The 27,188-nt window shown below is 38.4% G+C and overlaps 1 protein-coding gene across 3 annotated transcripts in view; it reads left to right on the forward strand.

Moving 5' to 3' along the window:
* CERS6 (ceramide synthase 6) overlaps positions 1-27,188 on the forward strand; it is a 311,390-nt gene that overhangs the window by 255,928 nt on the left and 28,274 nt on the right. For all 3 annotated transcript variants that reach the window (XM_024756640.1, XM_024756642.1, XM_024756641.1), the window contains exons 7-8: positions 6,274-6,402; positions 9,553-9,659. In XM_024756640.1, coding sequence (XP_024612408.1) covers positions 6,274-6,402; positions 9,553-9,659 — 236 coding nt within the window. The remainder of the gene's footprint in view (positions 1-6,273; positions 6,403-9,552; positions 9,660-27,188) is intronic.

The raw sequence follows: 27,188 nt of genomic DNA on the forward strand, positions 1-27,188 counted from the left end.
GGACTCTCAACCACTGCGCCACCAGGGAAGCCTATCAGTAAATATTTTTAAAACATTTTGATAGTAACAGTAGCAAGTTTAAAGTCTTTAACCAATTAATTTCTTAGCATTTACTATTTTTACAATTATATTTGTAGGAGACAGGTATCTCCCTCAAGGACCTAAATCTGTATATATTTAGGCCCAAAGGTGAAAAATCTAGTCTATTGGGGAAAAAAAGTATAAAAATAAATTTGACTTTAGATTTTGTGTGAATGAGGTTTTATTCATGGACTGCTTTTAGAGATGAGATAATTGAATCATTCCTGCCAGGACTCCTCTACTTTATAATTAAACATTTCCCAAATAAATCACAATTTTTCATCTATTTCCAGATTTTCCCATAAATATTTACACCAGAGTGCATAGGCTATACATGAGAATGAGAGCGAACTTTAGTTACAATTTTTGAAGAACTTGTTATTTGAAATACCTTTCTTTAAATGGCACATTTAACTGGTTCTCTTTAGAGTGAGCCAAAACTCAAGGCCAGCTAAAAATATAATAACCAAGTAAATGTGGGAGATTCCAGATACCCAAAGGTTGACATTTACATTTACATACATTATATGAACTCCTTGCGTCATGTGCTGGTAAGAGAAAGGTATAATTTTCAAGTTGCCTAATATGGGGCAAATCAGAATCAACTGATTTTTATAAATCACTCTGAGTATACTTTCATTGCAGTCATTGTCTTTACAACCTGGACAGTTTTGTAGTCGTTTGTTTCTTTGCTTTTTAAGAGGAATATATATATGTTCATACTCTTAGTCAGGACTTTAGCTATCCATAGCCAAAGGTTGAAAATCTATTATATTTTCATATTCCCTCAATGGGAAAAGTATTTAACTACGATTATTCTTGTCACACGTAAGTTTTATCTGAAGTTCTCCCCATCTCCGTGAGTGGAGGGGGAACCTGAGTGGACACTCTCCCCTGCACGTTTCCAAGTTACAGGCTTGAAGTACACTTCCTGCACAGCCACATTGCTCCCCAACATTCTGAGTTTTACCCCCAGGTTGCACAATCGCCAGGGAAGAAATAGGGAGAGTGTTATTGATCTCTAGAAAAAAGAGCATGTTACTCTGTTAAAAGTCCTGCTAATTTCTTTGTACCTTGAAGACTCAAATAAGAAAACTGTTGTTTTAAAAAAACAAAACACACAGAAATGAGAGATTTCTATTACTGCTATAGTTGCCATAAAATGAAATCAGTTTCAAATTATGTTTCTGTCCCTCTGTTTCATAGAGAGTTTGAAAATCTGTTAAATGGTTGACCTGGTATTACCTGATTTCTATTCATGAGTTAGAGTAAGTTTATTAATGATATTTATTTATGATATTTATTAAATTTGGGAAAGCTGGCACATGTCACTTGCATCCAAGAAAGAAGAGTCTTTTCTTTGTCTTGCATAGTGATATGTCATATTTTTCACCATACGTGAGCATCTAAATCAGCCATCACTTAAAACCTTGGTCTTCTTACTCCTTTTTGAGAAGGTTCACCAGTGCTTTTCTTTATTTGTTACAAAGATTATTCCCAAAAGAAACTGCATAAAATTGTTAATACTTTGTCTAGCAAATGAGAATTTAGAGAACAAGTTTCTTATTTGTAGTGAGTTGTTTAAAAATGAGAATAGAGTTAATTTTGCTCTCATAAAAATATGTATATCAAGGTGAATTTCTGGTGCTTCCTGAAAACAGAGTATTATTTCAAAGCCTCTTTCAGCCTGACCATTGCAAATGGAGTTGCATCATATAGAACATCAGACTTATGTCTTAATGAGAGGGTGACCTCTCTGGCCCTTTGATGCCGATCTTTTATTGTGCAGAGAATTCCCCTGGAGAACTGAGTTAAGGATGCCGATTCTAGGGAGGGAGACGCAAGAGGGAAGACATATGGGAACATATGTATATGTATAACTGATTCACTTTGTTATAAAGCAGAAACTAACACACCATTGTAAAGCAATTATACCCCAATAAAGATGTTTAAAAAAAAAAAAAAAGAACACCCCAAAGAGAAATCAGCCCTGTAATGCAAATTATATCAAAACTCTGATATCATGTTTTATCAAAAGGGGGAATAATTGTGAGAAAAGTAAACTTACCTAACCTTACTGAGGAATGTTAAAGGATGGGACTAATCATATGTACTAGATACACTGTTAGGGGCAACTGTAGGAGGTACTGATAAAGGAATTATGAAGAACAAATATTGGAGTAAGCCTGATAAAGGAATTATGAAGAACAAATATTGGAGTAAGCCCGATAAAGAATTATAGAAAACAGGATGTCATAGGAAGCTCAATAAAACTTCTGACATAAAAAAAAAAAAAAGGATGCCGATTCTCATTCTAAGAGTCGGGGATGGAGCCCAAGTAGCTACAGGTTTACTTGCACCTACGAGTTTCTGATGTGAAAGCTACACAGAACAGACTGAGACTCTGTTCTGGGTTCTCTAAATGTCATTCAGAAATATAATAAGGAAAAAACAGCGTTTTCTTACCAACTTCTGGTATTAAAATGAAAGGCTTTTCCTTGAATCTTTTCATTTTAGGCTTATTCTAATCGTGCTTGATTCAAGTCCATATCTATTTTTTCCCCTTGTCTCTGATAATTAACGTAGGAGAAGCCACTGGAATGAGGGCTGGGGTCAGGGTAAATATCAGGAAGGGAATGTAGAAGGACCCCTTGACTAGAGCTATGAACGTATCCAGAAACAATATGGCAGAATGACAGGAGGTTGGGGACCACTGATGCAGGTAGCCAGGCGAGTCGTCAATTTTGTCTAAGGACTTCGGGATCCATCTTCAATATGAGGACCAACAAGAAATCACAATCTCTACCTAACTGGTGCTACTGAAAATGGAAGAAAATATTCTCAGCCTAAAATGCTGAGTTTCCTGCAACTTGCCTGTACCCAGTCACTTTCAGCAGTAACAAACATGAGGATGGGCATTTCCCACCATGCACTGGTAAAGTCTAAATTGACAATTCATTTAAAAACTGTTATTTGGACCAGATTCACTGCCTATTCAAAAAAATGTGTCAGGGTGAGGGAATGAGAGTAACAAAAAATAATAATTGCAGGGATTTTATTAAAGGTATTTCATTGTGTATAATGCTTTCTGAAGCAGAAGTGTAAAAGACAAAATCCATTATTCATGCTTTTCATGTTCATACAGATATGACAGTATAATGAAAATTGGTCTTCTTCAATGAGCATAGCTTTGAGCCCCTCAGTCATAAATGTTTTCTAGGACCAGGGGATTTATATGCAAAAATCATCTTCACAAAGCAAACTTTGTCTGAAAAATAAGGCTTTTGTTTTTAGGACAGCCTTGCTATATTGCCAAGGGCATTGTTTTATTTATTGACATATATATCAGATACATGTTAGGAAACTTAATTATAAAATGGCCCTAATCCTCCATACGTGTTTTAATCAATTTATGTTTATTCATTTTAAAATTAAATCGAGAAAACCTCTTCTCTTTCAGTGAATCAAGAGCAATCATTTAGGGCTGAACAATGAGAAATGTGGAAAGTATTGTTCTGGTTAGGTACTCAGCTAGTTAGACTTTAAAATCTGTGAATTCAGCATGGGCGAATATAAACTCAGTGAACTGTTGAATTAGCACTCTGTGTTTTTATTTAATTATGTTTATGAAACAGTATAAAATGTCAGTGGATAGGTTAGCTCCACTTTAATTGATCCATTGTTTTGAAGTCGCTATTGTCTGGTAGATCACTGTACGCCAGGTGATACATTTCTGATAACAGCCTGTAGTGAAGAGACTTCATCTTCCCGTGGGAAACGTTATCAAAGCAATTTTTCTCATATGCCTTAGGCATTTTGGTATTGTTCAACTCTAATGCTTTAGGGAAATCCTAGAGACTACAAAAGCATCAGAGAAAATCAAGAGAAGTAGGTAAAACTGGTAAGTTGGGTCTGTCCATAATCACTGATTAAATAAACTCAGAGCATGGTCTTCATTTCTCTCTGCCAGTGAGCTGAGAACTAGATGCAAATGTGGGTCTGGAGGAAGGAGTATAGTAGTAGGTCAACAGGCGGCAGGAGTTTGCACAACTTGGTACTGTAATTCTACTGTGGCCATTAGAATGAATTAATGCAAGACAGATGATTCTGCCAACAGTGGTATTCACCATCATGGCAACACGGAGACTAGGTTAATTGAAAATAAGAGAAATAGTTGTACTTCATTTTTAAAATTATTCGACCTTATTTAAGAAACTAATACATTGTTTATCCTAGTAATAAATCAATATGGTTATCAGTAAATGTCTGGCACTTTCCAAGGCAGAAAAGTAAGTAACCTCTGGACACGTTCACCAAAGTGTATACAGAACCATTTAAACATTGTGTGTGTTTTTTTAAATATATCTATTTAACTTTATTTCATCATTGTCATTTAAAGCTTGATTTTATAAAATATAAAATGATATTCTTAAAGAGTTCTGTAGTACAGGAATTTAAACAGTAGAAAAATCCCTAGCTTTATAGGTGTAAGTTATATAAATTAAAATCAAGTAATTGGAAATTTTTTCAATATGGGGGCTATACAATGAAATAAATGGAAAAATGACCTAATGGGAGCAGTATTTCTTTACTTACAGATTATCATTAGTCACTTTCAGGATCTAAACAAAAAATATTGTTTAAATGTTTTAAAGCCCTTTAAAAGTCATCATAGTTGACCTTTCAGACCCCAAACTGCTTGACATCAACAGAATATGTATGTGTGCACACACTTGCTCTCTTTTTCTCTCTTTCTCAGTTGCAAAATATGCATCTCATTTCGGCTAATGTATCTCTACATGAATGGCCCATAAGAGAGTAGTCCTCTTTCTCCATGGTTTCAAGTAGATCATCATTAGGGCTAGTCCTGGCATTTAAGCCCCAGAGAAGTTCAAGTTTACTCTGGGAGAAATTCAGATTAAATAAGAGTAAAAATATCAGTAAGAGAGACACCATTTCTAAGCAACAGAAATTCCATGTTACAATAAACCAGGTGGCCAGAAGATAAATCAGTACCAGAGAAAGATGATCTTTTCACATGGGCCAAGAAGCAGCTCCCTTGAAGTTGACCAAATGAGGATGGCCAGCTTACCATTACTTTTGCCAGTTATTTTTTTCTAATGACTGTAGATGGATAATGGTTAAAATTGAGAGCTTGTTTGTGTAGGACCCATCAGAAATGCCAACATATTATGATTCTTATTTTAACATCTCATTGGGCATATTCCAGGAGAAGGATGCCAAATCTCCAGCCACTCATAGTCAGAGAAGTGGTCTAGTTGGACCTGCACTGCTACCCAAAAGATTTTCCTAAAGTACAAATCCAAGTAATACCTTTCTTTGCTTAAAACCTGTCGACTGAAAAAAAAAATGCACAACCTAAAAGTTGAGAATTATATAATAAAACATAATTCTCACATCGTCAAATAAATGATGGACAAAACTGAGTCCTTAAGCTGGGGACAGAGCATCTCCAATCACTGAGAGATTGCTCCGAAGAGACAAAGGGGGAGCCAGAATATATAGGATTTTTTGCAACAAACACCAGGTAGTCGGAACAACAAAAGATTACTGTTGATGAAAGAAAGCCAGATACCTCAAGTTAAGGAATTTAGCTCTTTTCTATGTATGGGAAGATGCAAGAGTCTGGGCTCCCTGGAATCATTCCTTCGATATGCACCTCAGCTATCCGGGGCCAGTATCCTCTGCTTTCTCATCCTGAGTCTCCTCAGGGTGCACTGTCAGGGGTGGCTGCAGCAGCTGACTGCTAGATGGGGGGCATCCTGTTTCCATCCTGAGTTTCCTCAGGGCTCACTCTAGGGGAGGCTGTAATGTGATGGCTTGATGGCTGCAACATCCTTTGTTTACTGATATGGCAGGCAATATTCACCAAATCCTATGGCAGTTCCTCCCATAACTTCAAATTCGTTGGCTTAGTACAGAACACCCTTTATGATTTGCCCTTAGTCCTGGTGTGGATCACATTTTTCACAGTCACTGGTGTCCTGTGTTTCTCTCCCAGGACTCAGTAAACTCTCAAAAGTGTAGAACTATCCCTTACTCACATTAGTGTTCCCAGTGCTGGACCCATAGAGAGCCTTAAAATTATTGGATGAATGGTTGAATAGATGAATGGAAAAGCTGCCTTGCTGCGAAGTCCTAACTAACATGCCTGTGTCTTCTCCTTCCCAGGACTTTGGCGTTATGTTCCTGCATCATCTTGTATCTATTTTTTTGATTACCTTTTCATATGTCAACAACATGGCCCGAGTAGGGACCCTAGTCCTCTGTCTCCATGATTCAGCCGACGCTCTTCTAGAGGTAAAAGTTTTCTTTCATCTACAAGAATACAAAATTTGGAATTCAGGAAATCCCCTAGATCATCAGTTTTTCTAGGGTCTGATAGATGGTGCTGGGAGAAGTTAGTATATGATTGCTTTGAAACTGCGGAGTGTTTCTTTGTAGGTTAAATTGGTGAAAGTGAGACTTTAGTATATAAAGTGGTGTGCAAAAAAACATTCACCAAGTTAGCATTCTTTATTAATAGAATAATGAAAACCTTAACCCTTCCACACTTAAGGAACGAGTGTTTTACAATAGGAAAATTACTATTTGAATAGGTTTTGTTTCTAGTGTTACAGGTTTCACACTGATTTATCTGGGAAGTGTATATAGCTCTGTTTAGTTAGTAATAGTACATCCTGATGAAATTAATGAGTAGTCATAGTTTTTATTACCAATATACATATTATCCTAGTATTTTTATAGTGAAAGTATATATGAATTACAAATTTTATATAAAAACTATGTTTTCTATGCATGTAAGCATTAAGAATACCTGAGGAAATATTGGTTGCACTTTGATTAAGTTTCTAAACCATTATCACTTAAAATTACTAAAGTAGCAAAAAAAAAAGAAAAAGAAAAATGCTTCTAGCATATTTCAAAAGATAAAATCCCAAGTAAAATTTTGATGCGGTATTTACTCTTAATCATGGCCTCCATGAAGAGACATACTCAATAAGGTTATATAACTATAGTTTTTTCATTTTAGTCCTAAGAAATTTATATAACTGGTCAAAAATGAACTTACCAGAGTACAAATTCCATGTAGAAATGGGTCTTAGAATCTGTATGCTTATTTTTAATTCCTGTTGGCCCACAGTTCTGCCCCTTTGAAGCATGTGCTATCACTGTGAATGTAGAATAGAGGTGCCCTCCAGTAATTATTTGTTATTCCAATATAAGCAGAAATTCCAGGCCATAAAATTGAATCTGCTATAAAGGCAATTAGTCAAGGTTTGAAGTGTATACAGCACTTCATTAAAGACTCTGGTCCCTATAAGGTTATGAAACAGAAAAGTAGTCCTAATGGGTTGGATATGTCAGATGATAGTTTGGCGCTGTGGTTTTTAAGTGACTCAAGCTAGATTCTATTCAGCACATTTTTTTTTCTTTCTTTTTTGCGGTACGCGGGCCTCTCACTGTTGTGGCCTCTCACGTTGCGGAGCACAGGCTCTGGACGCGCAGGCTCAGCGGCCATGGCTCACGGGCCCAGCCGCTCCACGGCATGTGGGATCTTCCCGGACTGGGGCACGAACCCGTGTCCCCTGCATCAGCAGGTGGACTCCCAAACACTGCGCCACCAGGGAAGCCCTCAGCACATTGTTTTAAAGGAGAAATAAAACTAGTATAAAGGCAATTTCCTGAAAATCAGTTACCATGTGGTTAAATCCTAAGTATGCTTGGAGGTAGAAATTTATATAGCCATATACAGTTTTGAAGTCAATCCTGTATAATCTGCCAACTCTAGTGTCTGGGGAAATGGATGGCATAATGCTTGGCAGAGCCATAATTCAGAAAATGTGGGTTGAATCATCATCCACCACTTTTATCTAGAAAAGAAAAATAATCCAGAAATCCCAGTCATGTGGCTTAAAAGCAAATGTTCTTCATCATTTGGATTCTCTTTGACATCATAAAATAATGCTTGAGAATATCCAAATAATGAGATATGTTGACTCTTCAAAGTGGAATCTATGGCTTAGACATTTCAGAAAAATGGATGTTAAATGCTTTTTTTATTGAATACTGGTGAATGAATGTAAAAGAAAGCTACATGGTTTATGTAGCCAGAAGGAGGCAGAAGATGCTTTTTTTCTTTCTTAGTATAAGTTGTGGTGTCACATCCAAAGTATGCATGAAATTAAAAGTTCATAATCCTGGCTTCCACTCAATTAATAGATATTTCCCCTTAGGAATATATTTCTCTGGTAGCTTTGTATTTTACTTAAAGCTATTAAATTATAGCTTCTGTGGATACTGTCAACAATCCTTTCAAGTTTGACTCAGCTAATTTAACTTTACAAGAAGTAGAAAATAATGTTATGAATTTAAAAGACCTCTTCAATTTATAACCCTGTGTGTGGGTACTGTGAATTATATGTGAAAATGTAAAAAGCAGTAATCAAGGACAATTATGTTTTCAGTGTCACCTGTTCTTACTTAGAATCATCTATAAAAAGTAGATGGCAGGGACTTCCCTGGTGGTCCAGCGGTTAAGGCTCCACGCTTCCAATGCAGGGGGCGCGAGTTCAGTCTCTGGGCAGGGAATTAGATCCCGCATGCCACAACTAAAGATCCCACAGGCAGATCCCAAATGCCATAACTAAGACCCGGTGCAGCCAAATAAATAAATAAATTTTTTTTTTAAAGTAGATGGTAGAGAAAGGGATGTATTTCTTCCTTCGACTAATTTATAATATAAAAAGTGGTCACTTAAGTCACTACCATAAATTATTAGTGTAATTCTCACAGACATTCTGAACATTAGTGACTTTCATCTAGAAAATGACCCATTAATGTAAATTTGAAAATTATACCCAAGTGGATTCGCTGAAATAATGTGATCTTGACACATTCATTTCTAAATTTGTGAGGATAAGCCAAGAAACTGTCTCCCCAGAGCACTCCTTATACCTGTTTAAGGAAAACCTATAATTCTAAGTAAAAAGGGGGAAAAAAATGCAGGAAGGCTCAGTATTGTCTATAAAGTTCATGACCTTAGTGTTTGGGACTCATTAAAAGTTTAAAGGATTATGTAGCACTTTCTATTTTGACCTCTTATGCCAAATTCCTGTTTTGGCGTCTTTGGCTTGCTAATATCATCTGTAATGCAAGAATTTCATATTTTTCTGTTTTCCTGAAATCAACCATATAATTGAATTTTTCAGGTTGCTGAATATTTTATTAAATCTCTGACAGTAGTTCTACTTATGGTTAATATCACATTTCACTCGACTTACGGGTAATTTATAAATATGATGCATCATGCATGACATTTCAAAGTAGCAGGCAGTTTTATGCCTCTGGTAGGTTATATCTATCTTAAAGGAGACTCATGCATATTGAAAGAAGCTTTTCATTTATCAATTTAACTAAATTAATCTGTCACATTTCTTCCTTTCACAGGCTGCCAAAATGGCAAATTACGCCAAGTTTCAGAAAATTTGTGATCTCCTGTTTGTTATGTTTGCCATGGTTTTTATCACCACACGACTGGGTATATTTCCTCTCTGGTGAGTATGCCAGTCTTCTTTCCAATAAAGGCGCCCCGTCCAGATAGGTTTTATGAACCATTTTCCTGTTGAATTTCACTCCAGATGCTTAGTAAGAAGTTTAAAGAAAACGAGGGAGGGACTCAAGAAACAGCTTGATTTCTTCTTCCAGAAGGGGGTTGCATTCTTTACGGATATTTTCCACAGGATCGTTAGAGGAGGATGTGGCTTACGTAGGTTCTTAAGCCACAGGAAGCTGTCTGCCATTTTAGGCTCCAATCTAGAGTATGATTCAAAAACCTTAGCCGTGAGAGTTTGAATTAAGAAAGGAAATATGGTGTTGCAATCAGTTAGATATCAGGGATCATCCTGTACCAGGGGTTCACCAAGGGTTGTCCCTGGACCCCCAGCAGCAGCAGCTGTCACCTCTGGACTTGTTAGAAATGCAACCTGTTGGTCCCCACCCACCCCAGACCTACTGAATTGCAGACTCTGGAGATGGGGCCTGGCAATCTGGATTTTGATACGCCTTCCTGATGATTCTGCTACACATTAAAGTTTGAGAACCAGTGTCCTGTATAATTCTCCTCATCAGCTGCATTTATAACTAAACAACTGGAAAGTATAACTTAAAAGTAACCCTTAAAATGATCTCTGACCCCTTAATGTCTGGATGTCATTAGCTAAGAAAAAGATAATGACAGATTTGGATGGAATTTGACAATCCTTTCTATAGAAAATAGGTCCACTGTCATTAATTTTTATGGAAAGCTATTACTTCTAGAAAAAAATGATCCCTCCATATCACTTAAAGTCTACCATTGATGGCAGATTTTTTTCCATTTTGAGAAATTGATCTGAATGGGAAATGACAGCAACGGAAATTGGAGAAAGTAGAGAAATGAAGGGCTGCCTTTTCAGTCCAATAGGAAAATTACAAAAATAAAGTTGGGGCTTTTAAGCGAGTAACATCTATCACTGAGGTTCCGTAAAGAAATTAATCTCACACACACACACACACACACACACACACACACACACACACACACACACACACACACACCCCTTCTCCTTGAGGCTGGCAGCTCTTTCTCACACTTACTTATTATGAAAATCGTATCCCAGCAGCAGTGCTGTGTATTGGCAACAGGCATATATAAAATGTCATTATAGTTTTATATGATTGTAGGTAGCAAACATTGAAGTAATTTTGAATATAATGCATCTATAATTATTTCAGGATTGGAGCTCTTTCAAGATTATTAGCAGAACTAGTGGTAGGAATTTAAATAGAAGGAAGTCAAGCAAAATCCAGGAAAAATATCTCAAAAGAATAAGAGAAAACTTTTCCTGCTTAGGATTTCTGAGGACCTGAATTTTAAAGAAGTAAGGATCACTATCAAGTACTTTCATTTGCTTATTGCCCTTTAAGGGTAGAATTAACGTTGAGATGTATCTCTCCTCCTCCTTTCTAGCTAATGTGCAAAAGCTCTTCAGGTTTAGACAGCAATGAACATGTACCTAGAATGTAAACTCAGAATATAGAAATTACGTAATGCTGCTAATGAATAACTCATGGGTATGCCCTGTGATGATGATATAAACCAGCTGCTTAGAAAAATCCTTGTAACCAAATACAAAACAAGAGCTGATACTGCAAATGCTGTAGGGCTTCTGCTACCACGACCCTTAGCGCAGCCAAGTTTTTCAAAAAGCAACTTGTGGAGGGAAATGTTTTATTGTTTGGGAGACAAGAAGTAATTTCTGTATACCTGCTGCCACTGTGGTTGTGCATCCAGTGAATGAAATCCTTGTCAGATATGTCTCATAAATTATGTTAGTGCTTGGATGACCTTTGTTTTGATCCTGTTTCTATTTCTGGAGTGTAATGGGCGTAGAGAGTATTTAAAACAGTAAGGTGAACGACAGTAACAAATAGTGTTTTAAATATTTGCCTTAATCCTATGAAATTATTCCAAAATTCCTTTTAGATTAGGGAATCCTAGAATTGGGAGGGACCCTATAGCTGATTGGCTCCAAACTGCTCTCCCACACCTCTGCCCAGGATAGGAATTCTCTCAATTTCCTGATTAGGAGTATTGCTTTAGAGGTCGAGGGAGAAATAAGTTTTTAGTATGAAACAGAAACCTGGGTCTTTATAACTTCTAAGCTAGGGGTTCTTAATCTGGTTTAGAACCCCCTGAAACCGTTTGTAAAACGTATGTGTGTACATTTTTTCCCTGGGGGGCAGGGCCTGTGGCTCTATCAGATTCTCAAAAGATCTGTGACTCCCTCCCCTTCTCAGAAAAGTACCTTCTGGGACTTCCCTGGTGGCGCAGTGGTTGAGAGTCTGCCTGCCGATGCAGGGGACATGGGTTCGTGCCCCGGTCCGGGAAGATCCCACATGCCACAGAGTGGCTAGGCCCGTGAGCCATGGCCGCTGAGCCTGCGCGTCCGGAATCTGTGCTCTGCAATGGGAGAGGCCACAACAGTGAGAGGCCCGCGTAACGCAAAAAAAAAAAAAAAAAAAAAAAAAAAATCCTGGAAAAACAAAAAAAAAAAAAAAAAAAAAAGTACCTTCTGGAAAACAGACAGTGTACGCTACCACTTCTGATAGAAAACTCTTAAGAACGTGAAGTTTTCTAATATATCATCTGTAGGCCTTCTCTTCAGAAAGCATCTCTAATCCCTTCAGTTATTCCTGCTTGTTCTCCTTTGTTCCTCAGAATCCTTCTTGTCATGACATTCCAAATGTGGACTGGCTGATAGAAAATATAAGACCACTAACAAAAAGCTGTATTCGGAACTGCATTTCTTCTGATGCAGCTTGCCTTTGCATTGACATTTTCTAAGGAGCTTTCACCTCGCACTGGTGGCGATCTGATAAATAGCTGAGCTGCTGCCAGACCAAATTGCCCTCATCCTACATTCATTTCATTTTTATATTTCTAATTATGATTCATTTGTATACCTAATCATACCACCTACATTTATTCCTGTTAGATTTCATCATGCTGTTTTCAGATATTCTAGCCCAATTAGGGTCTTCTGAACCACATCCAGTGTCACACTTATCCCTGCTACTTTTATGGTACTTGCAAATATGCCTTTCATGCTTCTCCCAACTCACTGAAGAAGAACGTTGACCCAGAGGGACTCCTAGTACACTGTTTCTTTAAGCTGACCTCAATCTCTCCACCACCAGTCTGTCTGTATGATTTTTCTACTCATTACTACTTAGAACTGCTATGTCATTATGCCTGCTATTTCTCCGTAGTTTTAAAAGGTGTAATAAGAGATTTTGTCAAAGGTCTTGTGAACATGAAGATTTACTCTGTTACTTAAGTCGTTCTCTGCACAAGTGGAGGCAGGGTGAAAAAAAGAATAACGGCCCATCTGGGTGACTTGGTTTTAGGAGGCCTTTTCTGGCTCCTGGGTCCTCACTTCTCAGTGCTCACCCCCATCTGTTTGATGATCCATCTGCAGCAGTAGGCTTACCAGTCTAAAATTTCTGGTTCCTGCCTTTTCCGTATTGTCTAGGTGTGGACTTTTACCTTCTAATATACTACCACTTTTTATGTATTTAATGAATATTTATTGGGCACTTACTGTGTAACCAGTACTGGGCTGGGTGTTGAGACTTCAATGAGACATGGGCCTCCCGTGGGGCACTTGCAGTTGAATCCCTGCGGGTCCCTTCAGTATTCTGGTTGATGATTGTGTGGGGCGTAGAGACTATCAATTATTTTCTGAACATTTATTGGAGATAAGTAATGTAAGTGGATTGTCAGTATTAACTAGTTTGGTTGCACGTACCAAGGAGCTCTGTCAGCTGAATAAAGCATTATTCTAGGCAGAGTATATGTGTGTAAAATAGTCACTGACTGCTGGAGGGAAAGTGCTGGAGGTACATTGGACTTCAGTTCTAACAAGCATTTCATAGACTTATTTCTCCCTCAAATATCTGTGCTTCAGGTGGAAGGAAAATAAAATGATTCCTGTGCCCTCGCTTCTTTTAGTTTTCAACCCATTTGCTTTGGAATCACCAGCAATACCTTGCAGGTTCCTCCTGACTATAGTTGTGTTCCCACGTAAACCATCAGAATTTTTGTGATTTGTGGGTTTGATGACACTTGACTCATTCTCTCTTGTATCTTCGGTCCACGCCTCACAAAGTCATCATACACCATGATTAGCCTTTTCAGAACCATACACTGCCCGGACTTTTTTTTTGGCTGTAATACGTCTTCTAGAACAACATTATCCAAAAGAAATATGATAAGTCAGGCTTCTTAGTCATTTAAAATTTTCTAGTAGCCACATTAAAAAGTAAAAAGAAACAGGTGACATCTGTTTAAATAACGTTTTATTTAACTCGGTATATCCAAAATCATATGATTTGAACATGTAATCAGGATTAAAAATTGAGATATTTCGTTCTTTTGCTGCATACTAAATCTTGGAAATCAGGTATGTGGTTCACGTTACTGCATCTACTCAAAAGTCTATGTATTTTAGCCTTTACGTTGTAACTGGACAGTGAATGATTTGCTCCTTTTTGAGAGTAAGCCTGTCCATCGTTGTAAGCTGTTACCGTGTTCATTGATCTGCACCTGTCTTTCCCTGAAGTTCCTAACAGTTTTCCATATTTTATGAAGCTTTGGTTTCCATTGGCGTAGGGTAGTTTGTGCTTAATCCCATTATAGCATCTATCACAGTGCTTAGCTCCCAATGGCTACTCAGTAAATATTTGTTGAGTGAATTAGGTACTATTTAATCCCCAATTGTCTCACATCTGTTTTCTTAGTTGAGCTCCTTAACTCATTGTGAAGTAGGTAGGTGTGGTTTTTCTCCTATTGTACAGAGAAAACCAATTCATTTAGTCAATGATTTACCTAGTCTCTCTGGACTCTGGTCTCCTGACATCAGTTCAATTCATCAGGTACTTACTAAATTTTAATTGTTCTCCTACAATACAGTGTACTATATTATTTAAGAATTAGGCCATAAAGCTGTTGAGGAGGCACATTTCCGGTAGTTGCTACATAAAAAAAAAGAGTCATTTTTAAATCACTGTCCCTATTATTCTGTCCCAGCCAAGGCACTGCATTGTAAGCATCATCATTTTTCAGCCATACGTTAGCATCTGGTATCGAAAGAGGCAAATCCACAAAGATCCTGAAAGGGAAGGGGCACGGTGCAGTCAGTAGAGAGACTGCTTGCTTTGAGTCACGGTTCTTCTCCTCACTGCATGTCAGGAAACCAGCTGTGTAGCTTCTCTGCATCTGTGGACTCATCACAGAAGAATGGTAGTAATTGTTCCATCTACCTTACCAGGAAATGTTAAGGATCAAATGAACTATTGTTTGTAGCAGTGTTCTAGAACTATAAAGTACTTTATAACTATTAAGCATTTTGTAAAAAGGTGTTATATTACTGTTAGAGATGGAAATTTCCATTATGGCCGAGTGGTCAGAAATTTTTATTGCATTTTAAAACCTCCAAGTAGTCTAGATTAAGGAACCATAAGCATAGATACTTTTGAAATAAAATTCTTAAATGCTCTCTCCAATTATGAGAGTCAAAGTATCTTGTTTTAGTCACTTCTGTTCTCAGAGCATGTAATAATGGACATGAGCTGGGTTGACTTAGTCCCTCAAATCCTAAGTGACTGTTCCTATCCTGAGCCAGCAGAAGTAACCATTATTGTTCACAGAATGTCACAGAATTTCACAAAATGCAAGTATATGTTAGGCTAGTTCTTTTTTTCAACATCTTTATTGGAGTACAATTGCTTTACAATGGTGTGTTAGTTTCTGCTTTATAACAAAGTGAATCAGTTATACATATACATATGTTCCCATATCTCTTCCCTCTTGCATCTCCCTCCCTCCTGCCCTCCCTTTCCCGCCCCTCTAGGTGGTTACAAAGCACCGAGCTGATCTCCCTGTGCTATGCGGCTGCTTCCCACTAGCTATCTATTTTACGTTTGGTAGTGTATATATGTCCATGCCACTCTTTCACTTTGTCCCAGATTCCCCTTCCACCTCCCCATGTCTTCAAGTCCACTCTCTACACTGCATCTTTATTCCTGTCCTGCCCATAGGTCCATCAGAACCTTTTTTTCTTTTTTAGATTCCATTACGTGTGTTAGCATACAGTATTTGTTTTTCTCTTTCTGACTTACTTCACTCTGTATGACAGTCTCTAGGTCCATCCACCTCACTACAAATAACTCAATTTCGTTTCTTTTGATGGCTGAGTAATATTCCATTGTATATATGTGCCACATCTTCTTTATCCATTCATCTGTCGCTGGACACTTAAGTTGCTCCCATGTCCTGGCTATTGTAAATAGTGCTGCAGTGAACATTGTGGTACATGTCTCTTTCTGAATTATGGTTTTCTCAGGGTATATGCCCAGTAGTGGGATTGCTGGGTCATATGGTAGTTCTATTTTTAGGTTTTTAAGGAACCTCCATACTGTTCTGCATAGTGGCTGTGTCAGTTTATATTCCCACCAACAGTGCAAGAGGGTTCCCTTTTCTCCACACCCTCTCCAGCATTTATTGTTTCTAGATTTTTTTGATGATGGCCATTCTGACTGGTGTGAGGTGATATCTCATTGTAGTTTTGATTTCCATTTCTCTAATGATTAATGATGTTGAGCATCCTTTCATGTGTTTGTTGGCAATCTGTATATCTTCTTTGGAGAAATGTCTATTTAGGTCTTCTGCCCATTTTTGGATTGGGTTTTTTGTTTTTTTTTATATTGAGCTGCATGAGCTGCTTGTAAATTTTGGAGATTAATCCTTTGTCAGTTGCTTCATTTGCATATATTTTCTCCCATTCTGAGGGTTGTCTTTTGGTCTTGTTTATGGTTTCCTTTGCTGTGCAAAAGCTTTGAAGTTTCATTAGGTCCCATTTATTATTTTTTTTTATTTCCATTACTCTAGGAGGTGGGTTGCTGTGATGTATGTCATGGAGTGTTCTGCCTATGTTTTCCTCTAAGAGTTTGATAGTGTCTGGCCTAACATTTCGGTCTTTAATCCATTTTGAGTTTATTTTTGTGTGTGGTGTTAGGGAGTGTTCTCATTTCATTTTTTACATGTACCTGTCCAGTTTTCCCAGCACCACTTATTGAAGAGGCTGTCTTTTCTCCATTGTATATTCTTGCCTCCTTTATCAAAAATAAGGTGACCATGTGGGTGTGGGTTTATCTCTGGGCTTTCTATCCTGTTCCATTGATCTATATTTCTGTTTTTGTGCCAGTGCCATACTGTCTTGATTACTGTAGCTTTGTACTATAGTGTGAAGTCCAGGAGCCTGATTTCTCCAGCTGTTTTTCTTTCTCAAGATTGCTTTGGCTATTCAGGGTCTTTTGTGTTTCCATACAAATTGTGAATTTTTTTGTTCTAGTGCTGTGAAAAATGCCATTTGTAGTTTGATAGGAATTGCACTTAATCTGTAGATTGCCTTGGGTAGTATAGTCATTTTCACAATGTTGATTCTTCCAATCCAAGAACAATGGTATATCTCTCCATCTGTTTGTGTCCTCTTTAATAGGCTAGTTCTTTACTGCAAGTGACAGATTCACAAGTTATTGTCCAGCCATGAATGGACATACCACAATTGCCAGAGCCTCTTCCTATGGCCTAATGATGACTTTACACATCCCCATTCATGTCCCACCAAGTGCCAACCCCTTGGCTACAGGAAACTTAGAATCAAATATGTACCTTCAGTGATCTGCTGCTATTCAGACAGAAGCACATGGCTTCTCAGGATGTTACTTTCTTATAAAGTAGGGGAATCATTTGCTGATTTGTACTCTCTGAAAGTCTCTGCAGTTAAAAAGAAAAATATTACAGAGGAGCCTAGATCATTCTTTTACCATTTTCCAGAATAAGATTTGAAATTCATCTGGATGCATATGAGAATATCATCTTCTTCTCTGATTTATTTTTCAAGACATATTTTACCAAAGTAGTGTGACTTATATGCTTTTCTGAATATCTTATAAGATTAGTCTTGGAGTTCACAAATTTGGACAAGCTGGATTTTTTTTTTTTTTCTAGACTCTTCTTGACAGATTTTCTCTGAAATGTTCCTTGATGCTGGTCTGTATTAAACATATTTGAAAGGTAAAGGATGAAACCTAAGTCTTTTGGCTGTTAGGTATTTTGGCATGTTTTTAATAATACGTATATATACTAGTATCAGTTACTACCTTCATACAGTGAGGTAGAGTTGGATAGAAATAATGTGTGTTGAGATGTTTTGTTCTTTTCATGTAAACATAATAATTTTAATATTGAAGGACTAGACCAGGGATCAACAAACTATGGCCTTTAAGACAAATCAGCCCATTGCCTATTTTTATAAATAAGGTTTTACTAGAACACAGCCTTGTCCATCTGTCACATATTGCCCTTTTCTGCTTTCTGCTACACTGGCTTGAGTGGTTGGGACAGAGTGTATGTGACCCGTTAATCCTAAAATATTTACTAGCTGGTCCTTTACAGAACAAGTTTGCCAACTCATAGGCAAGACCATTAAGAATTAGCCTGATGACTTGTGGACACAGGCGGGGAAGGGGAGGGTGGGACGAACTGAGAGAGTAGCACTGACATATATACACTACCATGTGCAAACAGATAGCTAGTGGGAAGATGCTGTATAGCACAGGGAGCTCAGCTCGGTGCTCTATGATGACCTAGAGGGATGGGATGGAGGGGGGGTGTGGGAGGGAGGCTCAAGAGGAAGGGGATATATGTATACATATAGTTGGTTCACTTTGTTCTACAGCAGAAACTAACAACATTGTAAAGCAATTATACTCCAATAAAACAAACAAAATAATTTTTAAAAGTCTGAGATAGGAAAAAAATGAATTAGTCTGATGAGTAAAAATGAAGCAATGTGGGAAGTGGCATATTAAATGTTTTCAACCTTTGGGTGTTTTCTAGAAGTATTGTCTACCTTAGGGGAAAAACATGAAGATATTCTTAGTATTACATGTGGGTATGGGATATGCAGAATATGCTCTCGATTAAGTAAGCTTTTCTGCTTTTGTGACTTGAGTCAACAAAAAAATGTGGCGTCCTAGTAACACTCTCTCCACAGAATTAATGTCTTAAGTGTTCCCTCCCTCCCAGTCACTGCAGAGAATCTTGCTGGGGGAAGGAGGAAAAGAACAAAAAGATTGTTTGCTCTAAGTATTATAAAATGTGTTTACATACCATCTATGGAAAAAATTCGACATGGCCATTTCATCTGTTTAGAAACACCTGGGTATTGTAATAAAGTCTAATGCCAAGGCCAGAGATTTGAAAATTTGATCAAGGGTCTCACATATTTGAGAGTGATGCTTTATGGAAAATGCAGTAACAAATGAAGGACCCACATCAGCTCTGTTTCCATTTGTTTATGTTACCATAAAGGGCAGTTGTGTAGCAGGCTAATTCTCTCCTCCAGCTACACTCACCTCCCTGTCTCTGGTCCCTGGGTCTCTGTCAACTGGCTGTTCTGTTCATGCTAAGCCCCTTGTCACAGTCCTGAGCTCAGCCTTGGACCAGCTTGTGACTGCTCATTGCCTACTTCCCAGTCTGGACCATTACCTGAGCTTCCCAGAAACCCTCCCTGCACAATCCCAGTACACAGGGCTCTAGAGCACTGTCAGTGGAGACCACCCTGGCTGTGTCCTTTCATTTTCAGAACTTCATCCATGCCCCTGTCACCTCTGGGATGGCAGTGTAGCCAAAAATACAGAACCACAGTATCACCAGCCTCTCTGGAGTCATCCTGTTCCTTGGGGGGATATATCTTACCGTGTATTATTATTTAACTTTTTATGTCTTTAGAGTCAGGGAGCAAAAACTTTGCAAATTCCTCCTAGACAAGGAGCCATTTATTCTTTACAGATCTGTTTGATGCACTTCACTGTGAGCCTGCTATATCTCAGGCAGAATGTGGGTGTTGGGGACATAGGTAGTGATTAGGTCATGAGCCCAGGAACATCCAGCACTGCAAAATTACCAATAAATATTTGTTAACTGAATAGCTGAGATTTTAGAATTTCCTGTGTGGTTTGGCACAATCATGACCGAGACTCTGCAGCCTACCATCTTTCCTTATAAGACAGAATAGGCCAATCCAAGAAGACAAAGCTGGGAATGACTCAGTAACTTTTAAAAGCAGGGGGGCATTCCAGCCACTGAATCATTTTGCTCAGACAGAATTTATGGAAACAGAATTGTGCAATCATTTAATAACTGTTGCCTTTGTCCACAGCAGATAATAAGACAGAAATGCTTAATTTGGAATGCTAAATGTCAAAGAGTTGGAAATATAAGAGTTCAAGATATATAAGGAAAATCATAAAACATGTAGATATACTGAAACTGCAGGCTGACTAGGAGCCTGGTGGTGGGCGTGGCTCCTCATTAGGGCAGCGTGAAGAGAGGACGTTGTCCAGAGGTTCCAGGGCAGTGTAGGAAGGGAGCAATTGTCCATGAGAAAAACAGATAGAAAAAACAAATAGAGGACTTCCCTGGTGGCGCAGTGGTTGAGAGTCCGCCTGCCGATGCAGGGGACACGGGTTCGTGCCCCGGTCCGGGAAGATCCCACATGCCGCGGAGCAGCTGGGCCCGTGAGCCATGGCCGCTGAGCCTGCGCATCTGGAGCCTGTGCTCCACAACGGGAGAGGCCACAACAGTGAGAGGCCCGCGTACCACAAAAACAAACAAACAAACAAATAGAGCATCTTTCCTACATCCATGGGACCACCAAAGAAAGTAAGCAGGAACACACAGAACACCGTCCCAATGTAGTAATTAATTCTGTCCTAGCACCCTGGACAGTTGTTTCCAGCCACCACTGGGGACTTATGTCAGGTGCCCAACCACAAAATCGTAGCAAACTCTGCGTCTCTCAGAGCAGCTTGCACTAACCTAACTTAGCTGTCTTGATTCCTTTTTTTTTTTTTGAATGGACAGCATATAAACAAAGACCTAATTTTCACTAGTGTCTTAGACTACTTTGTATCCCACACAATCCCAACCTATGCCTTTCAATAGTTATCAGGGTATAAATTTTGATTTGTTTGTTGCTAATACATTGTATTATACTCTTTGAGTTATATATTCAATAATTTGAAGAAATGTAGCATGAAGCATTCATTGAAACACTTATGAAAACATTTTCAAGAAGTTATTCTGAATACATTCTGCTTTTTAATGGCATATAAGAATAGCCAGACTGAAACAATTCTGAATGTTTTTAAATTCTTAGGTAAAGAAGTGCTATGTTAATTACTTAACATTTTTAGGTTGTCTTTGAATTGAAATGTAAATGTAATAAAATGTATTTACTGAAATGGAATAGTCTGTTAACTGTAATCTTACTGCCCAGTAGTGTATGAAAATCAAATAAGGAAATATCGGGGATTATTTCCCAAAATAGCCTCCAGGGAGTGACCTGGGTCTCCTGTCTTCTCACCTGTGCTCTGTAATCATAGTTAGTGGTAAGGATGTTCACTTGAAACAGTACATCATTATGAACCATCAAAAATTAGTAAAATATTTTCAGTGACATTTTATTATGCGTTTTGACCCATAATAAATGAACAAAACAAAATAAGGAAATTTTTCTGGTTATCATTAAGTTAACTAGAGTATTTCTATTACTCAAAATTTTAGTCCACCACATTTTCCTTGTTCTTATCCCCTGAACATACACTGGGATGTTCTGTCTTTTTCTGCTACTGAAGGGCAAACACCTTGATACAGCAGTGAATAAGTTGTTATTGAAGTACAGTGTGAACACACCCTATTCGGCCAATTCAGGGGCTAACATGAAGTACTGAAAGCATTTTTCTTTGTGTACAAGCCTCTTAAATTACTTCACTTTCCAGAACACTACCTTATGTGAGGAGCACAATTTGCAAAATCAGCACTTTATTAAAAAGGGTCAAAACCCTGTCCTAAACATTAAGTCTACAGTATCTTCCAGAAATAAGTCAGGTGCTTCAAAAAATAGGTCAAAGTTGCCGTGACGAAGTACAGAAGAAACAGAGCTTGACTGTCTCTCTCAGTAGTGAACTGTTCATGGAGCTTGATCCCCCTTTGCTCTTCTAGCCATAGGGTTGTGCCCCCCTCACCCCACTCAAAAATTTAATTAGATGTTTGAGTCCCCTGCCCTCAGTAGCAATCACATGGCGTTCTCCTGAGGTGCTTCTTCTGGTGCTCCTGTTTGGTATTCATTTCCTTGTCGCCCTTCTCCACTAGGGAGTGAGTTCCAACAGGGCTGGAACCATGTTTCCTTCTCCATTTGTAGGCTCAATACTGCAATACTCAGTATGCTGTAAGTTTGCTGATTTATCTCACAATAGATCTCTGATTTATTCTAGGTCTAAATTCAGAATTCACTTTCATGAAGGTGCTCTCCCCAGCCAGGTAGTTTGTTTACCTATTTCAATATAATAGAGTATCATTCTTTTTATTTTCTTTCTCCCAAAATCAAGGAGAAATATTCATAATGCCAGAGTAATGCTTACTTAAATTCCCTCCTTTCTTGAGCCCACGTGTCTTAACTAATCCCCCTACATACTTTATCCACCCAACGTGCTACCCTTGTAGCTAGTGTTTGGGACAGGCCCTCTTTCAGGCATAGATTGTAGGGGGATTGGACTTTGGGTGGCCCACACCAGACATACTGGTGTGACTGTTCTCTTTTTCTTTTTAACTTGATTTCTACCCATCCTTCAAAAGTCTGGGGAAGATGATGAAAGATTGCCTTATTCTGAAAATAACTGCATGCACGACTAAGATCGTTGCTTATTTTTATCTTCTGGCCTACTTTTTTCTAACAAAAAAAGAGGTGAAATAAAGCGATGCTCTATTGTGTATATGTGAGATGGACAGATAGATAGTTGATAGATATAGATATTTGATAAAGATATATTTATATTTATCATATATTTCTTGTTTTATATATTTTAAAACTATATTTGTGCATAAATATATATTATTTATCATATATAAATATATGTGAGATATTTATCTTAAGTAAATATATATTGTATAGATATTTATATATTTTATATAAATATATCCTATAGTAAAACTTTTGCTTACTCTTATCAACGTCAAATAAATATCACACCAGCTGCTTCCATGAGTTCATGGAGCTTCTCTTAGTGATTAAGAAGCAGGGAGGCTATTGATTGCTGCCAACTGCAAAGGGAATAAAAGGAATAAAATTGAATGATATATTTTCCACATAAATTGGCCATGATGGCTTTGAGATTTCTGATAAGGCAGTTCCCTTGCATTTACATGAAAACCTAACAGTTCCATTAAAACTGTACTTTGCTGGCACTTTTTGTACCTGGAGAGTCTTGATGTTACAAATATGTCTAAACATGCACACCATCGTTTCTACCCATCCTCAGGATATATCACTATCTTGAGAGCCTTGAAAAATAGCCGTAGATTCCCAAACCACTTGAGAACAGATCCAGACTGTTTTCCCCCAAGCAAAGAGGGAAGAGAAGTTCGTTTTTCATGTTCAGGTTAACACTCTATCCCTGTTCTGGTGGGTAACGATGACCTGCTTCTCCTCCTTACTGTTCTGACATCTGAGAACCGCTTGGCAGTGAAAAATGATGCATTTTCCTTTCAAAGAAAGGAGAAAAATGTTTGACAGTAAGGTATGTTACTTCCTAGAGTCATCATTTAACCAAGTGAATATCTTCATTTATAGTAGAAGAGCAATATATAGTTATTTTTTTCTAAGGAATAAGCAGCTCAACTCCACAGGAGGGAGACTAAGTACATTTCTGTTAAATTCTTCCAGCAATAACAAGAGCCTCTAATGATTATGAAAACAGCTTGAAAGTAACTTGAAATCTGGTTATAGTAGAGGGGTAGGTAGGGGGTGATAGGGATCTCACCCAAGAATCTGGATTGAAACAAACACATGTGAATAGTCATCTTGTCTTTGTGCCTGTTGTAGTTTATCCTCAGGAAATTTTCAGGCCTTCTCTTTGAGCTGATCAGAAAAAAAAAAAAAATCAGATGGACAAGATTTTATATTTAACATACATTGTTCAGAAAAAGGAAAGTATCTACAGTGTCAAATGCTGCAAGGGGAATCAAGGCAAATGAGACCACTGGTGAAACTGTGCATGTGCACTTCTTCATCCGTAAAATGGGAGACTTGGGATAAATGTCAAAGGTGTCTTCCTAAATGTTTACATTTTATGATTTCACAATTTCAAGAGGATTGGTAACCTGCCAGTGAGAAATGTATTTATAGAGTGATCCCTGCAAGGGATTCTGAGCAGGAGGCAAGGGGGTGGTAGGTGAGAAGAGAGTGGACATAGATGCCTTGTTTAAAAGGTTTGTGGTGTGTAGAAGGAAAGAAATAAAATGATCGTTAGATTGAATATAGTATCAAGTAAAGATTTTTATAGAATGCTAGACATCTGTACTTCCTTTATAAAAACAGAGGAGAAAGAGTACTTGGAGGTGTCACTGAAGTACCGATGATTAAAGAAGAGACTCCTGCCTTACAGAGAATTGAAGGAAGGGAGGCAAGTATCCAGTGTTGGTTCCAGTTAGATGACTTCTCAAGCACCCATGATTCCTTGAGTCAGTGCAAAGGAAGAGACCGACGATACTGATGATGAAAGAACACTGAGCAAGCAGAGTCCCAGAGGGTTAACAGTCAGGTGGAAGGGCAGCCCTCTAAAAGTAAGAAACTTGTCCTTCTGAAGCTTGAGACAAGGAAAAAAAAGAGAGAATGAAAGACTGGACTGGAAGGGGTGTGCGTGTAGTAGAAAGGTATATCTGATGGTCTATAGTTTCTTTTTAACAAAACCATGCTCATACCTGACGAGATGTGGGAATTGCATTGGGATTGGGGTGAGAGGTCCCGGGAATGGTAACAGAACAATGACACGGACTCATTGCCCTTTGAGCCAATGGTCAGTGGACTGCAGTCACTTCCTGGGGACCTTGACCATTTAATACCAATGATTCAGTTCAGGTACTGTGTTGTGACCACCCAAATTGGTATATCTGCTCTCTCAGTGGGTAGTAGCAAAATCTTCTTGGTGTCCTTGGGGCCCCAAACCAGTAACCATAAGTATCTCCTGTTGTACAAGACCTCAGAGAAAATCGAAACCCAGAAGAGTTAAGTGACTTTGCCCAGGGCCACAGTGAGTTTTCATCATGGTCAAGAATAGAAATACACCTTCTGTTTCCTTTCCTAGTGTTCTCTGCTTTAGTTCATTCTGCACAGGGGATCAGTAAGACAGTGTGGTCTGAAGAATAAAACCCTAGAGTGGGCTAACTGGCCTTATCCTTGGCTCTGCCACTGACCTTAGTATCTCTAGGCCTCATATTCCTTATTGGTAAAAAATTTCCAATTTAATATCCTAGGTCTGAAAGAATGTACAGCAACTTTAAGGACTAATTGAAATTAAGTACCAAGGTCCTGGCTACCTGGGATTTTGTTAACTGGCTCCCAGCAGTTAGGGGATTGTAGAAGGAAGAAAGTTCATTTTTACAAGGAAGGATTTAGTGATGAATAAACCACTTAAAAGATTAGTGCCCTCTCATATATTCCTCTCTCGTGCCATCAGTGCCTTCCTCACCAGTCTAGTGAGGTGAAAGACGAGTGTCAAAGGAATGCAAGTTACTTGCAAAGTGAGAAATTGTATCTGATACACAATGTATGAGGTTTCTTGAAGTCAGTGAAAGTCATATTAGATCTCTGCTCAAAACATACCTAAGCCATGGCCAAAGGAGTTGGCAGACCATTCAATATTGAAAAAAGGAAAATCAACAAGGATGGTGACATGATAGGTACTTCAAAAAGGAAAGGTGTGAATTTCAAAGGCTTGTGAGAGACGCTTGATAAAATGTTAAAGCCATCGAGCATTCTTACATCTTCTTTAAAACTGTCATATACTACCACGATTCCATTTTGAAGAAAATTATGTAACCCTCCCAATCAGTGCTTCATTCATTTTTAGTTTGTTCTAAGAATTAGAGCATAATTGCAATTATAACCTAAATTTGATTAAATGGAAGATAAAATAAATTCATTTTCATGAATTTTATTTCATTTCTCAAAAAACAAAGTCTTGATGGACCCTTTTATTCACTCTTTTCTATGAAATTTATGTTCTGTTTTAAGTGGATTCGCTTTAAATGGCTTCTTCTTGGTGGCAATGTTCCTTTGAATAGAATGACCTCCTATACTCAGAATTTAAAGTGGATACAGTGTTTCTCCGACTTTCTAAATCCAGTCTGTGTAACCTGGGAATAGGACAAGGAAAGCAAATGAGTAAGGGTTGAGCAGGTAAGGATTGCTAACAGTGTTGATGGTCAGCCTCCAACCCAGGGGGTCAGGGGAGCCTGTGTGTTATCAGGGACTCTGTTGACATGACTGGCCATGGGATTCAACCATGGGAGAAGTTCAGAGATTCCCAGGATGGACCAGGTAAAAGGAAGGAATCCAGGTTTTATATGTTCTTCATGGTTTTATTTTTTGTTTTCCTTTCTGAGTTTACCTTTGTTTGCACGTTCTTTATGGCAGAAGGAAACATGGGTCCTTCCATCCCCCTCCCACTGGGAAGGGTGTAATACATTCTGTTCTTCCCTCAGCAGGCAGTGAAGTGCTTGGAGTGGGTAAATACTTTGAAGTAGAGCATTTTGCGTGTCCATGGAGGCAGAGCAACTGAAACACATAATTTGAAAATAGCCAATTGGTTTAAATTAGTGAATTTACAGGGATTCCCTTTCATATGAGTGCTTTTCCTTTCATCAGCTTAATTCCCCAAATCTCACGGGGAAACGGCAATTAATATCTTTCAAGGCAGCTCATCCTGCTGTTCAGAGGAGTCTTTTCCTAACCAATTTCTACATCACTTGAAAGAATAAAGCTAATCCTCTCTGGGGATTCTCACTAGCTGTGGACCTTACTAACCCTCAGGGTCCCAAGAGATGGTTACGGTTACTGGTTTGAGGCCCCAGGGACACCAGGGAGATTTTGCTACTGCCCAATCAGAGCAGATATACCAGTTTGTGCTATCACAACACAATATATGAACTGAGTTGTTGGCAGTGGTGGTCAAGGTCCCCAGGAAGTGTTTGCAGGTCACGGGCCACTGGCTCAAAATGCAGCATAGAATTTTTCACTCTTCCCATTTTGGTAACAACATCTATATGTTGTCTATCAGTTGGGTCCCCTGAAAAAAAGATGCTGAGATGAAGTTAGGAGGGCCAGAGGTTTATTAAGTGGTTATCCTTGCCAAAGATAAAGTGAAGGAAGCAGGAAGGGGCAGGCAGACCTTCAGACAGTGATGTTGATCTGACAGTCTCAGCCAGCCCCACAGAGAACTACAGAGCAATGAGTGCCCATTAGAGGAGTCCTGGTTTGGGCAGAAATGGGTAGCCCCTATTACTGCTGCATGTTCACTTGTTGGCTAAGCACTGCCCAGGCCTCATCTCAGACACTGTTTCAGATTCTGAAGGCCCT

The sequence above is a fragment of the Neophocaena asiaeorientalis genome, unplaced genomic scaffold, assembly GCF_003031525.2.
Source record: "Neophocaena asiaeorientalis asiaeorientalis breed wild unplaced genomic scaffold, Neophocaena_asiaeorientalis_V1.1 scaffold6, whole genome shotgun sequence".
NCBI lineage: Eukaryota > Metazoa > Chordata > Mammalia > Artiodactyla > Phocoenidae > Neophocaena > Neophocaena asiaeorientalis.